The sequence below is a fragment of the Diaphorina citri genome, unplaced genomic scaffold, assembly GCF_000475195.1.
Source record: "Diaphorina citri unplaced genomic scaffold, Diaci psyllid genome assembly version 1.1 scaffold2387, whole genome shotgun sequence".
Taxonomy (NCBI): Eukaryota; Metazoa; Arthropoda; class Insecta; order Hemiptera; family Psyllidae; genus Diaphorina; species Diaphorina citri.
Genome location: NW_007379811.1, coordinates 24,816 through 44,749, shown reverse-complemented (window position 1 = coordinate 44,749; position 19,934 = coordinate 24,816). Strand labels below are relative to the sequence as shown.

The 19,934-nt window shown below is 37.9% G+C and overlaps 1 protein-coding gene across 1 annotated transcript in view; it reads right to left on the bottom strand.

Annotated features, from left to right (window-relative positions):
* Positions 1-5: 5 nt before the first annotated feature.
* Positions 6-19,934, bottom strand: part of LOC103518851 (titin) — a gene marked incomplete at both ends in the record, with an annotated part of 44,739 nt that continues 24,810 nt past the window's right edge. Inside the window, 13 exons of the mRNA XM_026830535.1 lie at positions 6-2,263; positions 2,744-8,974; positions 12,101-12,164; positions 12,569-12,626; positions 12,839-13,022; positions 13,395-13,577; positions 14,104-14,208; positions 15,139-15,574; positions 16,040-16,312; positions 16,817-17,182; positions 17,265-17,416; positions 17,458-18,108; positions 19,641-19,893. Coding sequence (XP_026686336.1) covers positions 6-2,263; positions 2,744-8,974; positions 12,101-12,164; positions 12,569-12,626; positions 12,839-13,022; positions 13,395-13,577; positions 14,104-14,208; positions 15,139-15,574; positions 16,040-16,312; positions 16,817-17,182; positions 17,265-17,416; positions 17,458-18,108; positions 19,641-19,893 — 11,214 coding nt within the window. The remainder of the gene's footprint in view (positions 2,264-2,743; positions 8,975-12,100; positions 12,165-12,568; positions 12,627-12,838; positions 13,023-13,394; positions 13,578-14,103; positions 14,209-15,138; positions 15,575-16,039; positions 16,313-16,816; positions 17,183-17,264; positions 17,417-17,457; positions 18,109-19,640; positions 19,894-19,934) is intronic.

The window sequence follows — 19,934 nt, the reverse complement described above, 5'->3', positions numbered from 1 at the left end:
TCAGTAGACGTCACTTCTTCCGGTTTATCTTCGACTTCTTTGGCAAATTCAGGTATTATCTCATCGACAGGAAGCTCTATTACTTCGACTGGTGCTTCTTCGACAGTAACTTCCTCTTTACCGTCTTTTATTTTCTTGATGATTTTCTTCTTCTTCTTGACAATTTTCTTGCCTTTAGAATCAACTGAAGTTTGCGTTTGGACTTCAGTGGACGTCACTTCTTCCGGTTTATCTTCGACTTCTTTGGTAAATTCAGGTATTACCTCATCGACAGGAAGCTCTGTTACTTCGACTGGTGCTTCTTCGACAGTAACTTCCTCTTTACCGTCTTTTATTTTCTTTATGATTTTCTTCTTCTTGACAATTTTCTTGCCCTTGGAATCTACTGAAGTCTGTGTTTGAACTTCCGTAGAGGTTACTTCCTCAGGTTTGTCTTCCACAATTTTAGCTATCTCTTGTACAATTTCCTCTTTTGGTAACTCTGTCACTTCGACTGGTGTTTCTTCAACAGTAATTTCCTCTTTACCATCTTTTATTTTCTTGATGACTTTCTTTTTCTTGACAATTTTCTTGCCTTTAGAATCAACTGAAGTTTGCGTTTGGACTTCAGTGGACGTCACTTCTTCCGGTTTATCTTCGACTTCTTTGGCGAATTCAGGTATTATCTCATCGACAGGAAGCTCTGTTACTTCGACTGGTGCTTCTTCGACAGTAACTTCCTCTTTACCGTCTTTTATTTTCTTGATTATTTTCTTCTTCTTGACAATTTTCTTGCCTTTAGAATCAACTGAAATTTGCGTTTGGACTTCAGTGGACGTCACTTCTTCCGGTTTATCTTCGACTTCTTTGGCGAATTCAGGTATTATCTCATCGACAAAAAGCTCTGTTACTTCGACTGGTGCTTCTTCGACAGTAACTTCCTCTTTACCGTCTTTTATTTTCTTTATGATTTTCTTCTTCTTGACAATTTTCTTGCCCTTGGAATCTACTGAAGTCTGTGTTTGAACTTCCGTAGAGGTTACTTCCTCAGGTTTGTCTTCGACTTCTTTGGCGAATTCAGGTATTATCTCATCGACAGGAAGCTCTGTTACTTCGACTGGTGCTTCTTCGACAGTAACTTCCTCTTTACCATCTTTTATTTTCTTGATGATTTTCTTCTTCTTGACAATTTTCTTGCCTTTAGAATCAACTGAAATTTGCGTTTGGACTTCAGTGGACGTCACTTCTTCCGGTTTATCTTCGACTTCTTTGGCGAATTCAGGTATTATCTCATCGACAGGAAGCTCTGTTACTTCGACTGGTGCTTCTTCGACAGTAACTTCCTCTTTACCGTCTTTTATTTTCTTGATGATTTTCTTCTTCTTGACAATTTTCTTGCCCTTGGAATCTACTGAAGTCTGTGTTTGAACTTCCGTAGAGGTTACTTCCTCAGGTTTGTCTTCGACTTCTTTGGCAAATTCAGGTATTATCTCATCGACAGGAAGCTCTGTTACGTCGACTGGTGCTTCTTCGACAGTAACTTCCTCATTACCGTCTTTTATTTTCTTGATGATTTTCTTCTTCTTGACAATTTTCTTGCCTTTAGAATCAACTGAAGTTTGCGTTTGGACTTCAGTGGACGTTACTTCTTCTGGTTTGTCTTCGACTTCTTTGGCAAATTCGGGTATTACCTCATCGACAGGAAGCTCTGTTACTTCGACTGGTGCTTCTTCGACAGTAACTTCCTCTTTACCGTCTTTTATTTTTTTGGTAATTTTCTTCTTCTTGACAATCTTCTTACGTTTGGATGTTTCGGATTTAATATCTGTTGTAGATGCATCTTCTGTTGGAGCCTCGGTGTTATCTACTACGTCTTTTATAATGTCTGCATACTGTTTATCGTCTGCTGAAATTTCCTTTTCATTTCCTGATGAATCGAGCACAAGTATTTTCATATCGACTACTTGGAACTTACCATTTTTATTTGATACAGGTAAATCATCTAATTTAAATATTTCTTCAATTATAATGTCCTCGTCTTTTTCAGAGCCAAGTCCAGATTGGCCTTTTCTAAGAATGGTTCGTCTTTTAATAGCATGCATAGAACCTTCAATAGTGTGTGTTTCTGTGATCTCTGTTGTTCCAGTGTACTTTGGTCGTTCAATTAAATGTTCACCTTCTATCATTTCTGTTGTAGTTTCTAGATTTATTAGGCTAGGTATTATTTCTGATACATGTTGTGATGCAATGAACTGTGATTTGCGTGGTTTTTCTTGTAGTGTGCCTGAAAAATTGTAACATGTTTTGTGGATACAAAAAAGTATCTTAAATGTACAAAACCTACCCAATAAATTAGCTCTGTCTACCTGAATGTAAAATAGAATAAAAGTAGATAATGTGAATGGAATAATAATACCCAATGAATGGTTGGAGTTGAGTATCAATATGCTTGGTTGATTTACTAGTTAAAGGGGTGCAAATATTTACAGGGTAACCTCATGGCAGGAACAATTAAACAGAGACACAGAATCTACTGGGACAATACATTAGGAGACATGCTTTGTGATCCTATATCTAAAATTGCAGCTATAAGATATGACAAGACAAGAAATAATAACTCAAATATATCTAAAAATAATATCTAATAATATTAAAATGAAATGAATGAAAACTTGAATTAACTACGCAATTAAACGATCTACGTACATACGCAAAATTTTAGCTAAAGTGGTAAAATTATTAAAATGTTGGATATAGCACTTACCTAGATTTTCCTCTGGATTGATTTCTGTAATTTGTATGCTGTCTAGTGGTTCAAATACAATGGGCGCTTTTGCAGTTGAAACTTTAGATTCATCTAGTAAACCTTCCGATTCATGAGTAGATGCCATTGATACTTCTACACTTTGTTGTTCCGCTGGTAATCCTCTTCTGGCAACCTTGAAATCAGCAGGAGCAGTAGGTAAATCAGCTACAGAACTATCAGAAACAATCTCGGTGTGCTGCAAGCTTTCCATTGGTGTTAACTTTAAGTTGGCTTTTTCTTGAGTTGGAAGTTTGGAATCTTTACTCACGTCCTCTTTTTCTTGTGGTATCACTTCATGAACGTTTACGCTTTCCACCTCTTGAAATGTTGCTTTTACTTTGTATCCTTTTTCCTTTTCAATATTCAAAATATCATCGCTTTCTTGGACCAAAACTTCAGCTTGCTCAATACTTTCGAAAGGAATACATTCCTTGATAGCAGATATCTTTTTAGGTGATTTGAATTCAAGAAGGCTATTTGTTTTTTCAAGGGGGACATTTTGTGATGATATAAGTGCTTCTTGGTCAATAATATCTCCTTTAGCTTTCTCAAGCTTTGGCTTTTGAACTAAGTTCAACATCTTTTCTTTTTCGTGAATTAAAACTTCAGATTTTGTAGCGATTTCTCCACGGCTTTCAATAGCTATAGCGCCTGTTTTTAGGTCATTTTGAGGAACTTCAAACTCTTTTTCAGAAGGTTCTTGCACTGATGGTTGTGTCTGTGTTAAATGTTCTAATGAAACTGTGCTTAAAAGAGCATTTCCAGTTTCTGGTACCAAGTCGCACAACTCTTTAGTACTACTTTCGGGTATAATTTCACTTTTTTGTGCAACTTTTTGTTCTGAGACATTTGGAGTAGCTTGAGCTAACTTGGGAATTTTACTAGTAGGTAACGCACCCTCTTTTTCTTGTACATCTATTTCCGACACTGACAATACTTCTTGTGGTTCTAACTTTACACTTGCTTGGGAAGTTTTCGTTTCTTTTTTGTCTACCCATTCTGATTCAGACTCTTGAACGATATTTTCCGACACTCCTATTCCTTCAAGAACGGTCTGAGTAGGAACAATATTAACAGTTCTTGGAATATCAATGCTTAATGGCTCAGAGTGTGATTCAGCTCGTACATCTAATTGTTGAATAGAATCTTGAGTGGAAATTTCAATTTTCGCAGAAACTTTAAGCGGCTTTTCTGAAACATGAAATTCATCAGCAGTATCAGTAATAGTATGAGTTGTAACATTAATAGATTGACCTTCTTCAAATGTAACAGTGGCAGATTGTGATGTGGCTCTTGTAGACGTTTGGAAATCTTGTTCTTTGTCAAGTACATGCACTTGTGTTTGCGTTAGACCAGATAATGTAGTTTGTTCTATGTTGGCTGTATTTGTAACGTGTTTTACATTTTCTTTTACGTCAGATACACTCAGTGATGGAACAGTTTCAGTGGTTATTGCTACTTCCTGACCAGTAATATTAGCATGAGCTTGGAACACAGGTTGTTTTTCCGGAACAAGAAGAGCATCTTCTTTGTCGGCTAATTGAATTTCAGATACGTTAATTGAAGTATCCTCGGTTATTTGTATGTTTGCTGTTTTCCCAACAGGTACAAATGTGTCTTTGAATTCTTTTTCTGATTCCGACACTTCAGTTGTGCTTTGAATGATACTTTTGTGGGGAATAATAGTTGATTTGGCTTGAGAGGCCCCAACCACGGGAGTTATGATCTCTGACAAATCTTGTTCAGGAATTATTTCAATTTTTTCTGCAACCAGGTTAGGTATAAATTCAGATTTGGCTTTTTGTTCATCTGGTTCTTCAACAGTGTAATTTTGTTCAGTATCCTGAACATCAACTTGAAGTGTACATACTGCTTCACGAGTTTCAATATTTAAGTTAGCTGTTTTTTCAGAAGGTTTAATTTCTTCATTTAACTTGGTCTCCGTATCTTGAATCAAGATTTCAGAGTGGACAATACCTTCGAAAGTATCTTGCTGTACTGTGGCTGTTGAGGTTTTTGGTTTATCTGTTAACAATGAACCCTCTGATAAATTAGTAATAACTTCATACTTTTGAGCTACTACGGTCTGATTTTGTATATCTGGTATGGCATGTCTTTCTACATTATCTTCCTGCAGGAATGGAGTTGTTCTGTCCAAAAGTGTAACTTCTTCAACGGTTGGTAAACTATTTTGCTCTTGCAAAGTTATAGCAGCCGTTTTAGAAGTTGGCTTGGCTTTTCCTTCAAACTGTTCTTCTTTCTCCTCTGGTATATTCTGAGATATGACAAGACTTCGAAGAATTTCATTTTCGTCAATTATAGGTTTTGCAGTTTGGTGATCCTGTAATATGTTCTCATGGGTGTACTCGCCTTCTTTCTCTTTTACATCAACTTCAGTTGTAATTATACTTTCAACGACCGTATGGGAAACATTAGCTTTGTTTAGAGGGATATCATTTGGTTTAAAATCATTTACTGCTACATCACAGATGACCTCTGATGTTTGTGCTACTTTCTTTTCTGTAAAGTTTACTGTTGCACATTTTTTCTCCGGAACAATGTCTTTTTTCAACTCTTCCTCTGATTGTCCAGTAACAACCTCAAATACTGTAGTACTCTGACCTTCTTCAAAACTTACATTTGCTTGTTCAGAATTAAATTTCAATTTCCCTTCAAATTCTGCTTCTTTTTCATTAGGAGATACAATGTTTTGAACGAGACATTGGTAAGGAGATTGCTCTATGTTTGCTTGCATGGTTTTCGGTTTGGTAATTTCAAGATCAGATGAAGAGCCCAACAGCATGATTTCAGAAAATGATGCTACAGGATGTCCTTCTGTATGAGAATGGCGGGCCTTCTCGATAGGAACATTATCTTCTTTCAAAGGTCCTTCTTTATCTTCACAGGTAACAATACTCACTGTTACGCCGATTTCTTCATTGAATGAAGGTTTGGCTTGCTTTAGATCAGGTTTAATATCCTCATTATATCTACCCTCCGCCTCTGAAGGCAATACTTCAGTACTGACGATAGCTTCAAATGGAATATTTTCAGATTCAGCTTTTGAAACAGATGGATTAAATTCATCGATTTCTCCAGTGGAAATTTCGACAAAGGGTTCTGAAACAGCAGCGACCTTTTGTCCCTTAATATCATAAGATGCAAACCTTTCTTTAGGTTGTTCTTTTTCTGTCATTGGTGATTCTGTGTCAGTAGTAGTAACTTCTGTAACACTTAGAGCTTGTTCTTCTTCGAAGTTCAAATTTGCAGACTTGAAACTCGGTTTAGGTGAGGTAGTAAATTCACTTTCTCTTTCTCCTGTAATGGGTTCTGATGAAATCACATGCTGTAAAGAATCATGAGAAATATTTGCCTGTGCTTCTTTAGGAGCCTTTACTTCTAATACACCAGTGCTAATATTTGCCATGATTTCAGACTTTTCAGCAACCTCTTGTTCCAAAACGACGGTACTAGCCGTCTGGCCTTCAGGTTTTTTATCTTTCACTAGGATACTTTCATTGTCCGCGGATATGACTTCTGTCACATTAACTGCCTCCTCTGGGATTATAGTAACTGTTGCTTCCTTTGACCCTGGTTTAAATTTAGCAAGATCCTTTTCTTGTTCAGAAACATTTACTTCAGTTATGACAACCTCTTGATGAGGTACATTTCCAACGGATGCTAGTCTCTTCTTATCTTCTGTTATTGTAAGATTTTCAAAGTCTTGTTCGGGCAGTATTTCGGTTTTAACGGCTATTTTGTGACCTGAAATACTTGTGTTTGCAACAGCGGACTTAGGAGTATCTGCGGATTGTAAGTTTTCTTCTTTTTCAGCTATTTCTACTTGGGTAATACACACTTCCCTCTTTTCATCATGAAAATCTAATGTTGCTTTTTTCATTTCTGGAAGTATGTCATTTGGAAGTGTTGTTTCTTTTTCAGATGTTTCATATTGAGTTACGGAAATACTTTCAAGCGGAGTTGTTCCAGTTACAGCCATGGATTGTATGACTGTCTCAGGAGATAACCTTGAAGATTCATATTGGGATACAACCTCCGAGGTTTCAATAGCTTCTTGTGGTCTAATTGATTTTTCAGCAAAAACTTGAGAAGGTAACTGAGGTTGCTCATATTCTTTTTCTTTTTCATTCAACAAAACTTCAGTTACTTCAATACTTTCTTCGGGGATCATTTCAATTTCGACTGATTTTGTTTCTGATTTTTTGATAGTAGTCTCACCCACGGATTCATCACAAATTACTTCTTGTATTATTGTTTCTTGATGAGCATCTTGTTTAATTTTCACTGTTTGGACAGGTAACGATTCTTGTTTTACTTCTCCAGTAGTATTTTCTGAATGAATCTCTTCAACAATTAATGAATGGAAAGGGTGGCCAGGCACTGCTCTTCCTTTGTGACTTTCTGGAGTTTGTGGACTTTTGAACACATCTTCTTTTTCTGCTGGCAATGTTTGCGTTATTTGAACACTTTTCAAACCACTGATATCTTGAGTCACAGTTTTAGGTGTAGGAATTTCACTTATTTCTAGCGGACTCTCTTTTTCTTGGGCTACAATTTCTGATATTTGTTTGGATTCAACAGTCTCGTAGGTTGGATTTGCTTTATCAATAGAATATTTTAGTGGGTTTACGAAATTTCCTGGGAAATCTCCAGGTTGAGTTTCGGTGATTTCAATAGATTCCAAAGGTTGCAGGGAAGTTAAAGGATAAATTCCCTTTGGGCGATCCCCAGAATCAAACTGAGTTTCACTTTCATGAATAAATGTTTCCGAAATATTTGAAGTTTCTAAACCCTCTAATTTTAAATCAGCTTTTTTAGTAAAGGGATGCGATTCAGGTGAGAGGCTTTGTTCTCTTTCAATAGGAATATTGATGCTAGCAATGATGGACTCTTTGTTATCTACAACAATATCACCTTTCTTTTCATCAACTTTATCAATGACTAATTCTTGTTCTTTCAATTCTCCTTGTATTTCGGAAACTTCTATGCCTTCACAAGGTGTGAATGTAGTAGAAACTGTACTTTTACCTATTTGTTTTTCAGGTAAAAATTGTTCTTCTTTTTCGTGTACTTGCTGTTCAGATATTATGATTGACTTGTCAAGTGAAAGCTTTATTTCTGCATGTTTTTCTTCAGGTATTTTCTGTGCATTGAAAGTTCCTTCTTTTTCCGGCAAGAGCATTTCACTCTTCTGGACCAATTTGTTTCCTGGTACTACAGACTCATCTGCAACTTCGGTGGGAACAATCAATTCCGGGTAATATTTTTCAGGTTTAATTTCACTGAATATTTCCGTCACCTCTATTGATTCAGATGATGGAATTTCTACTCTTGGTGACACAGGCAAAGGTTTAATTAAGTATGGTACTGTTTGTTCACTGTCTCCTTGTGTTATTTCGGTGACAGAAATACCTTCTTGAGGAATAAAATTAGCTTTTGCTGTTGCAGTCATGGGCAATTTTGTCGCTTGAATATCTTCTTCTTTGTCGGATGGTTGAATTTCTTGAGTTATGGCAGCTTCATGAGTTGTTAAAACCATATGGGCTTCCTTTGGTTGGTCCAACGAAGTTTTCGTTTCTGCAATATCCTGATCTATGTTGATTTCAGAAACAATCACACTTTCACTAGGGGTCACGCCAGGAGTCGCATTAAATGTTAGAGGTTTAAATTTGCTCGTGAATTGATTAGTTGTTTCCTGAACATTTGCCTCCCTCACAGTAACCGGTTCATTTGTGTCAATATTCAATACTGCTTGACTCGTTTTACTTGGCAAGACGGGAATGGTATCTTCTTCTTTATCTCCACTTACAATAATATTGGTTTCAACACTTACTAATGGTATAATTTTAACTTCAACCTGTCCTACTATATCACTCTTCTCTCCTAGTTGTGTAATGGAAGATTCTGGTACACTTTCAACAATTTGTTTGCTGGTTTCAACAGGAAGAGCTTTTACTGGTTGAATAGGTACCGTGTCAATGTCTTCAACAGTTTCTGTTGGTTCTGAGTCTGAAGTTATAGACTGTTGTTTTGATTTAACAAGTTTTCTAACCACTTTTTTCTTTTCGACAGTTATTTCTTCCTCTTCTTCTTTATCATTTCTATCTTCCTTTTCTTTTTTGATTTTTTTCGCTTTTGTAACTTTTTCTTTTCGTGATGTTGTGGATTCTGTGAAAAGTTACAAAAGAAAGAAATACAATATGTTAATGTTGTCATTTGCGCAATGGAAAGTGAAGTTGATGTTAATTGTTTAAATAGTAGCGAAATGATTGAAAATGAATAGGTAAGTAGAAGTATAATGTGGTGAGTTCTATTTGACATGACGATGTATGTAAGTAATGTTATAAGGAGTTTGGTTACCTTGTTCTGTAAACTAATAGCTAATGTGGTGAGTTCTATTTGACATGACGATGTATGTAAGTAATGTTATAAGGAGTTTGGTTACCTTGTTCTGTAAACTAATAGCGAGAGTGTCAAGCAATAGAATGGTGTATTACAAAATGTGTTATGGGAAAAGTTCTCTTGAAAATAAATTATAGCAAAAGGTGGTTAGAGCAAAATTAATAATAAAAAAGATACAAGATAAACTAAGGAATACTTACAAATGTAAATTCAATTAAGACTCACCATCAGTTGAAAGATAATGATAAATCGTTGTGTGAGTATAAAAAAAAGAAGGTCGAAAGCATTATTATAAGCAATGTAATACTATAAGCTTAAATGAAAAAGAAAAGAAAATTGGATCGGTACCAATGAACTAGGTACCTATGTATTATATTAATTAGCAATTGTTTTAATTAAAAAGCAAAACTAAATACTATAAAAACAGCAGCAGCATTAAAAAATAAAAACTTAAATGAATACCTTATATTAGGTAAACTGGGTTATCAATAATATTATAATTTAATTTAATTTTCAATTCACTAAAATCACACAATGCACAGCGAAGGCTGTTTCTAATAAAAACAGCAGCAGCATTAAAAAATAAAAACTTAAATGAATACCTTATATTAGGTAAACTGGGTTATCAATAATATTATAATTTAGCTGAATTCCGTCGCTTCGCTCCGGAATCCCGCTAGTTCATCCCGAGGCATGGCCAAACTTGTGGAAAAGGCATGGTGAATTCCGTCGCTTCGCTCCGGAATCCCGCTAGTTCATCCCGAGGCATGGCCAAACTTGTGGAAAAGGCATGGCCGACTATTGCAGGGATGCAGGGTTGCTAGTTGCTATGATTTGATTTTTTCAAAGAGGTTTGATATAGTACTAGCTGAATTCGTCGCTTCGCTCCGGAATCCCGCTAGTTCATCCCGAGGCATGGCCAAACTTGTGGAAAAGGCATGGCCGAACTTGTAGTCGCTCCGGAATCCCGCTAGTTCATCCCGAGGCATGGCCAAACTTGTGGAAAAGGCATGGCCGAACTTGTAGTTATCAAACTAAAAACATAAACGAAACTCAATATTAGGCGAGCGAGGAAAAGTTTTCTCTCCCTCAGTCTCTGCACTCTGTGTATTTCTTATGGTGATTTTAGCGATCAAAAATTGATCATATCTCAGGATCGGTTTAGATTTTCGCAAAATCCTTTCTTATTGCACACCTAGACCATAAAAGGAATATTCCTACCAAATTTCAGCTTTCTAGGTATTGTGGTTCTAGAGATAGAGCGATCAGTGTGTGAAATGTGAATGAGTGAATGGATCTCGTTCTTATAATATAAGATTTAATTTTCAATTCACTAAAATCACACAATGCGCAGCGAAGGCTGTTTCTAAAAAAAATGTATGTACCTAAAACCTAAAGACATGATTATTTATCGAAGTGAAAGATTTGAAGAACTCTATTGCAAGAAAGGAATAGAGCGTCACAAGTATATGTGTAGTACAAATCTAGGATCCCAAGACACGTATCTAAAAGTCTAAAATGAACATACGGAAGGATCATCGAGAAAAATTCCTTAACAAATAATTATAATTTTTCGATCGACATACATTATTTCCCTTGAGAATCAGTGTCCTTAGGCGCGCGACCGCGAACGTCAACAGTCATGTACAAAAGATTTGTTCAATACGTATACCTCATTTCCAGGCGCGATTTCAGGTTAGTCTAAAATGAACATACGGAAGGATCATCGAGAAAAATTCCTTAACAAATAATTATAATTTTTCGATCGACATACATTATTTCCCTTAAGAATCAGTGTCCTTAGGCGCGCGACCGCGAACGTCAACAGTCATGTACAAAAGATTTGTTCAATAAGTATACCTCATTTCCAGGCGCGATTTCAGGTATAGTGCTAAAGAGTCAGAAAAATGAAAATGGTCCACGCAGTTGTGGAGCCTTCTTACAAGAAGACAAACATGCAAACCATTCATGATGAAGAGTATAAAATGTCATTCCGAGATAAAAGGAAATGGAAAGACTGTCATTTCAGGTAAGTTTCAAGATGGGATTCGCAGTTGTGGAGCCTTCTTACAAGAAGACAAACATGCAAACCATTCATGATGAAGAGTATAAAATGTCATTCCGAGATAAAAGGAAAGGGAAAGACTGTCATTTCAGGTAAGTTTTAAGATGGGATTAAAAAAAAATCTTAGCATTCATGTGGAAAAATACATAGAAACGAGATTCTCAAGACGGGTAAAAATTAACAGGGTTTTAAGATGAAAAAAAAAAAAAATCTTAGCATTCATGTGGAAAAATACATAGAAACGAGATTCTCAAGACGGGTAAAAATTAACAGGAAAGTTAGAGGAGGGAAGTGTACCTGTGATTTTGAAAGTTGTTTTTGTGGTGGTCGTGGTTATGATTTCTGAAATAAAGTGGCCCAAACAAAACTTAATACACAGAACCTAGACCTAGTTTTCTGATCAATCCAAATAAGCTCAAACCGATGGAATGAGTAAATCACTTTGAAGACTATGGAAGGGCGGAAACAAAATGAAAGTGTATGGAATTTTCTAACGAATTAGAAACCACCCCTAAAGTAGGACACAGGAAGTCAATTTCATTTCAGAACGGAAGCAGAAATGATTTCTATGATATCATATGGCGTATGATAATGGCAGTGATTATGTGTATGGTATATTTACATGATGATTTCTACAATATTATCAGTTGTTTAATGATTGTTACTTTCCTTCTCCTATGTTTTATTTTATAGGAAGGCAGACAATGTAATCGGATGATTTGTTGTTGACGATTTCCATGATGATTTAATAATGTCGTGATGGTTTCTATAATCTATGTTTTTATGATTACTACGATGATTTAGGCAACACGCAGGCAAAATCTTACCTTGGGTTACTTCTTTGGATTCTGTCCGCTCTGCTGTCTCCAATTGAGTAGCGCTCACGATTTTCTGCAAGAACAAATGGAAAGTGTTGTTGACGGAGAATTAAATACAGGAGTTAAACTGTAGACCATTTCAAAAATTTACTTTTTGTAGAACATATAACTACTTTGTTTCCATGCTTTCCCGATGTCAGATTTGATATTTAGTTGGTATTCTTGGCCCGCCCCTTTGACAACTTTGCAGTCACGTAATAAAATTTGTCTAGTATGCGAGCATACAGGCGCGGTATTCCTTAACGCAAATTTTATTACAATAAAGTGACAACTTTGCAGTCACGTAATAAAATTTGTCTAGTATGCGAGCATACAGGCGCGGTATTCCTTAACGCAAATTTTATTACAATAAAATTAGGTAGGTTTTAGTAACTGGTTTATGTAGGGCTTCGAAAAAGAAGATTTGGGATTACTTACTGGTTTTGGAGCTTTAACTTCCAGAGGTTCGGTTTTTTCTTCTGGTAGAGATTCCGTGCTGAAATAGAAATAACAGTAGGGTATAAATTTTAAATCACACGTGAAAAACTGTAGTAAAATTTATTACCTACAATGTTTTATAATACTGTGTAAAAATGTTAATTTTATTACTTTACATAAGATTTTTCGGGCATTTTAAAGACGACAATGTACCTTTGTACCATTAAGACGACAATAAAATGAAAACAAAGAGGTAAAAAAAAATCTTGCCTTTTTTCTTCTTTGAGAATCTTCTTCGTCTTCTTCCGTTTGGTAGTTTTCACTTGGATCGTCTGGGCAATGAGTTGTTCGAATTCTTCTTTCTCCTTTCGTTCTTCCTCTTCCACTTGCTTCCTCTTTTCTTCTTCCTCCTGGTCTTTCCTCTCTATTTCTTCCATCTTCTCCTGATCGAAATCTGTCATCAAAAGAGCATTCGTTAGTTTCTTATATTCTGATATCTTTAAATAAATGAATGAATTAATTAATGAACGAATGCACCAGTTCCCCATGAATCAATGAAGCTGAGCCACGTTGCTATCAGGTGTTACATTTGGGCAATTGACCCAGCAGTCCCAGCACCTCAATGGGAAGAATTGTGTCTCTTCTCGCCCATCTGATGAGAGGCATACTCCGAGATGGGCATGCTAAGACACAGACCACATGCGTCTAATGTGGCAGCTGGTTCATTGCTACAAAATAAGAACGGCAGTGAAACACTCTTTTTTTTTTTCAAGTGCCTACATTTGTTAAAGATTAATGAGCTGAAAGGAAGTATAAATGGACTTACCAACACAGTAGAGCTTGGCTTTGGTGACAGCGGTGCCCAGAGGGGACACGGCTTTGATGGTGTAGATTCCCACCGAGTTCTCCATGACCTCTGTTATTGTACAGGTGGTAGTAGTCTCGGTTATACGAACGTTCACATTGTCCGTGTTTCGGATGAGGAGACCGTTGTGGTACCACGAGATCACTGGAAAATTGGAGATGAAAGAACAGGGGGCGTTAACATTTTGAGAGTCACATCGTGTCGGGTCGGTCAGAAGGTGTGCTTGTTAATACCTAGAGAAAGTGTGTTTTCTGACAAATTTACATATCCAGCTGAAACTTTCTTCCAAAGGGTATTACTGACAGAACATAGTCCGAAACACCTAGAGAAAGTGTGTTTTCTGACAAATTTACATATCCAGCTGAAACTTTCTTCCAAAGGGTATTACTGACAGAACATAGTCCGAAATTGCAACTTTTTTGCTTGGACACTCTAAGATTTAGATTTTTACTTAAAAACTCGAAGGTTTAGGTTTGGACTTTGGTTTTGCTTGTACAGTGTACACTCAAAGGTTTAGGTTTGGACTTCGGTTGTGCTTGGACACCAAAAGGTTTAGGTTTGGACTTTGGTTTCGCTTGGTAATAGTAAGCTCGAATAGCCAAACAAGGAATAGCTGATGCTTACAATGACCAAGTGACTGTGAAACCGGACATTAGGATTTGCTACTTACATGGAGTGGGTGATCCTTCGAAGGTGGCTTCAAATACCACAGTCTCTGCTTCGTGGACACAGGCATCCCTTGGCTCTTCCAGGAATTTGGGTTTTACTTGTGATGCTGGAAAGTCGACAAAACATAGTTTGTGAGAAAAAGTATAGACTATAGATAGAATTCAACCGCATGAAGTTATTATTTGACATTTGATAAACAAGTCATGTCAGGCAACAGGGCCTTTCGGGCAACAGTGTTTTTTTTTTACCGTGACTTTTATTAGTTCCTATACTGTGCTTACGAGGGTGAGTGTACTCTTTTCAATAAAACAGATCTATCTACTCTAGTTCATCAACCCTAAATACAATTCTAATAGGGAATTCAGAGATAGATGGCTACTGAAACGGTGATTCGATAGTTGCAGTCAGGTAATTTTCGGTGGCGAAAAAAAAAGAAAAATAAAAATAATAAAGTTAAACTTGAATGAGCCAAAAAAGGAATCATAGAAATGACATTTCCAAATACTTACACAATCAAGAGAAAGACGGCCGGAAACGGTTGGGGGTGTTAAGCGTTAACGTTGAACTGCTAAAAAATAAACAAAACAGCAACAATGCAAACAAATTAAAGCAACACACAAACAATAATCTATGCCGCTCTAGACAACAAACTACGAAATGAGCTTTTGTCTACTAAGAGACACAAAATAAAGTGGGAAACTCAGTTCCTCACACAATAAGAGAGGTTTGCTCACACATGAAAAAGAAATATTAGTAAGGAGGGCAACGCAAAGGGACTAGTATCTAATTATATGAGGTTGAGTAAATCATAAAGCTATCAAAATAACTACTTCAACCAATGCAAAATATAACACAATAATTAAAAATAAACCTTTTAGTTCAATATCGAATAAAACCAAATTTTGTATGCCGCCTATTCCTGAGGGAATGATGGAGAATACAGGGAAGGTAAATAAAAGCGCAAATACTTACGATTATTTTTTAGAAGTTGAGCTTTTACTATAAGCTGAACTTCTGGGTTTAGGAGAGGTCATACGTGGTATAGTGGAAGCACTTGGTATGGTGCCACCTCTAGTGGATCTGGTAGAACTAGAAGACACAGACAATGTGCTTGGAGAACTGGTCTGAGATTTTGTAACAGGAGGAGTTTGCTTCGTACTTGTTAATGTTGAAGACTTGGCTGGTTTGGCTATGGAAGACTTCGTGCTAGAGGAACACTTGAGAGGTATCGAACTTTTGGCACTGGCTGACCTGGACGCTTTGCTTGTATTTGAGGATTTAGTTGAGGAGAGAGAAGAGTGAGAGGATTGTGACGAGCTACGTGTTGAGTATTCTGAAGACTTGTCTGACTTGCTGGGTTTGACGAAGGCAGCTGCTAGACCACCATCATCATGCGTGTGACATTGACTCTCCAGTAGAAGAAACTCCTGTAGCTCCTCCTGACTATCCACTGTATGGAGTTGGAAGAATAGCTCCGAACAAATGGAAAGTGTTGTTGACGGAGAATTAAATACAGGAGTTAAACTGTAGACCATTTCAAAAATTTACTTTTTGTAGAACATATGGCTACTTTGTTTCCATGCTTTCCCGATGTCAGATTTGATATTTAGTTGGTATTCTTGGCCCGCCCCTCGCTAAAAGTCTGGATACGAGCCTGTTCCTAAAGCTGGATCTACACACAGTCGAAGCCGTCGATCGACGTCGACTGAAACCGTACACTGCCTCGACAACAAACATTCACCTCGTCGATCCACCATCGATTGACGGCATTAACTATATGTGGAATTGTGGACTTAGAATTTTCCAATTATTAGTTATTTGGCACAAATCTCTCAATTAAATAAATATTCAACAAAAGGTAGTATACCCATCCGTAAAAGCTGAAGCTTGTGCTACGGATGGGGAAGGTAGTAAGTTAGAGCAGCTGTAAACCTCACCTCCTGTGCATGCTCCTCTCGCCACGTGTGGGGTTTGAAGTCCTCCGGTCCCAACAGGGTGAGCACATCCTCCACGCTGAGATGTTCGACTTGCATGGACCTCAGGAAGGCCTTGAACACGCCGGTGAGGGTTTCCTGTACGCTTGACTCGGCCGTCACTACTTCACTGATGAAAGCACTGTGGCCGACTTGCTCGACTAGTTTGACCATGGCGGATTGGGCCTCCTCCGAGTGGAGACTGGGAAACTCTGCGGCCTCGTACAGGGTGGTCACCTGGGGCCAGAAGATTAGACTTTGTTGGCATTCTTTGGATGTTATTGTATCATCATGACAAATCTGGTACATGTTTGAAGTTTTTAGGGTAGTTTTAATATCCCTTCCTGTTTAGGAAAATGGCTTAATGGTCAATGTCCCGACATTTGTAAACAACATATCCCTTATTGCCCTACGCCTAAGGAGCCCTCCAAAATTTATATTGGATAATTTTATGAATGAAATTTTTTTCAGGCATGTTTAATAATGTCTATTTACCCTTTTAGGGTAGTTTTAATATCCCTTCCTGTTTAGGAAAATGGCTTAATGGTCAATGTCCCGACATTTGTAAACAACATATCCCTTATTTCCCTACGCCTAAGGAGCCCTCCAAAATTTATATTGGATAATTTTATGAATGAAATTTTTTTCAGGCATGTTTAAGAATGACTATTTACCCACTTTTCAGGACCTTGGGTATCCTGTCACAAGGCTGGAACTCCTGGAACTAAACAGACAACTTACCTCTTCAACAGTGACGCCCCTGTTCATCATAATATTGACGGTGGCGATCTCCTTCACGGATTCCTTGCCGGGGCCAAACTCTTCCAGAGACAAGTTGGCCAGCACCTCTTCCACTTCCAGCGAGAAAGATTCCGGCTTCTTCAGCTTGGGTTTCCTCGGCTTCTTCTTCTCTTGTGGTAAATCTAGAACGGTGTCCTCCGAGATGGTTTCAGTAACGGAGATAGGCTCTTGAGGTGATTGGACGACCGTGGCGCGATCTTCTGGCTTCTCGACGTCCATGGGAACGTCGTCGGGGATTTTGCGACTGCTGGTGACGGCCGTCACCTCCACAGACTCCTGAACGTCCAACTTGGGCTCGGCCTTCGCCTGGAAAAGCATTGGAAAGCAATTAAAGTGAGAAACTATGACAACTTTCATCGTCAGCATCACACGTGTTAGTCAAATCAACCAATGTGTTCAACGACACGAAACTACCATGCTTTTTCAAACCTGACACACCGAGCTGATGTTTCTTCATTGTTTTACCTTTAGTGGCTGCTTGCAGTTCCTCCATTCGATTCACCCATTCGGGTTGCTTGTACGACTTTGAGTCAATGTAACCTGTTGGAATCAGACATACAATAAATTAGTACAAATACTACAAATTTGTTTCCAGAGCTTGTTTCCTTGATTTCTAACACACCTGTTTCTAGTTTTTCTCTTGAACCTCTGGATTTCATCCATAGTGGGTTTTATGGATAGTTCATCTATCTGGGGCAATCGTGAGATCTTGTGTTTCGTATCACTCGCTATGGTTGCTATACTCTCAGATACTGGATCTTCTGATTGTTGTGCATCATTCCCATTGGATGGACTTGTTGCATCATGGCTATCTCGTTCGGTGTTAGCAACATCGTATGTTCTTGTAGACAGTACAATTTTCACTTTGGATTCATCCATAGTGGGTTTTATGGATAGTTCATCTATCTGGGGCAATCGTGAGATTTTGTGTTTCGTATCACTCGCTATGGTTGCTATACTGTCAGATACTGGATCTTCTGATTGTTGTGCATCATTCCCATTGGATGGACTTGTTGCATCATGGCTATCTCGTTCGGTGTTAGCAACATCGTCAGTATCACACGTGTTAGTCAAATCAACCAATGTGTTCAACGACACGAAACTACCATGCTTTTTCAAACCTGACACACTGAGCTGATGTTTCTTCATTGTTTTACCTTTAGTGGCCGCTTGCAGTTCCTCCATTCGATTCACCCATTCGGGTTGCTTGTACGACTTTGAGTCAATGTAACCTGTTGGAATCAGACAAACAATGAATTAGTACAAATTTCTTTCCAGAGCTTGTTTCCTTGATTTCTAACACACCTGTTTCTAGTTTTTCTCTTGAACCTCTGGATTCAAATTAGCTTACACAAGTTTAAGTTTACTACAATCTGAACCCACTAAGAGTAGCCTCACATACCACAATCAATTAAGAAGAGACACTTCCCTACGTAAATATGATTAATTAGTCGGATCTAGTCTTCTTAAATACACCGAAACCTGATCTGATAAATATCCCCAAAGTTTACTACAATCTGAACCCACTAAGAGTAGCCTCACATACCACAATCAATTAAGAAGAGACACTTCCCTACGTAAATATGATTAACTAGTCGGATCTAGTCTTCTTAAATACACCGAAACCTGATCTGATAAATATCCCCAAAAAAGATTGACAATGTTCGTTCTCGGAACGGCTGGCTTTCTCCTATCCTGTCTTCCTTCTCTCTTCGATTTCGGAACGGTAAGACCTTAGCAGTGACAGTTAGTTTGGAAGACGTATGGGCAGAAATAAATATCCCCAAAAAAGATTAAACAGCAGGAACTAAAATATCCTATCCTCGATAATCATAATTCCTGATAGAACAAATAAATTCGAAGGAATAGATATTACTTTCTCTTTGAATGAACAATAATCGCCGAGTTATCTGCTTTGGTACTGTGATGGAAACGTTCCCTAATGTACACAGACACCAGGCATGATTATGATTGGAATGATTCACAGAATACATATGCATACTGATACATACATAGCCAGGCCCGAAGAAAAACATAGATAGATATTACTTTCTCTTTGAATGAACAATAATCGCCGAGTTATCTGCTTTGGTACTGTGATGGAAACGTTCCCTAATGTACACAGAGTCACAGACACCAGGCATGATTATGATTGGAATGATTCACAGAATACATATATATCAGTATGCCATAGCCAGGCCCGAAGAAAAACATATATTGGCATACCGCCTCGCCAATAGCTTACATTACGGTGTAACCTTAATCCATATGGATGGATTAAAATTTCCTGGAAAATATTTTTCATAAGGTAACTTTTGCTATCAATCCTATACGGACAATGTTCGTTCTCGGAACGGCTGGCTTTCTCCTATCCTGTCTTCCTTCTCTCTTCGATTTCGGAACGGTAAGACCATAGCAGTGACAGTTAGTTTGGAAGACGTATGGGCAGAAATTAAATGATACATTCAGTGCACATTGCATAGTTAATTTTAGATCAGGGGGATTTCCAGGCGTTCACTAAAAACGCAAATGTTATCAAAAGACAATTTTATATCAAGGAAATTACCAAAATCTGAAATTAGCCAGCCTAGGTAGCTTAGAGCCTTAAAAGATACGCACCTGCCTAGTAGGCGCTCAGTCACGTTTTCGATTCTCTATTTCGGAACGATAAGACCTCTCAGTATAAGACCGATAAGACCTCTTTTTTCGGGACGATAAGACTTCTCAGTTACCAGTTTCCAAACAAAAAAAAAAAACCTATAACCAACCTGAGCGGTAAACAGAACGGACTGTCCGTCCATAACTTTGGCAGTCTCCGGAGTCTTAATGAAGCGAGGGGACTCCATCACATCCGTCACTTCTGATTCGGGCAGCAGCGACAGTGTCGCCGTACAGGTGACGGAGCCCGCGACATTCTCGGCGCGACAAGTGACGTCACCGATTTGGTCGCGCGTGATCTTGGAAATGAGCAGCACCGAGCGGTTGCCGTCGGTCATGATTTTCGTTTCGGTGCTCGACTGTGAATCATGAAGAAATATGTAAAATAAGATAAATGAAG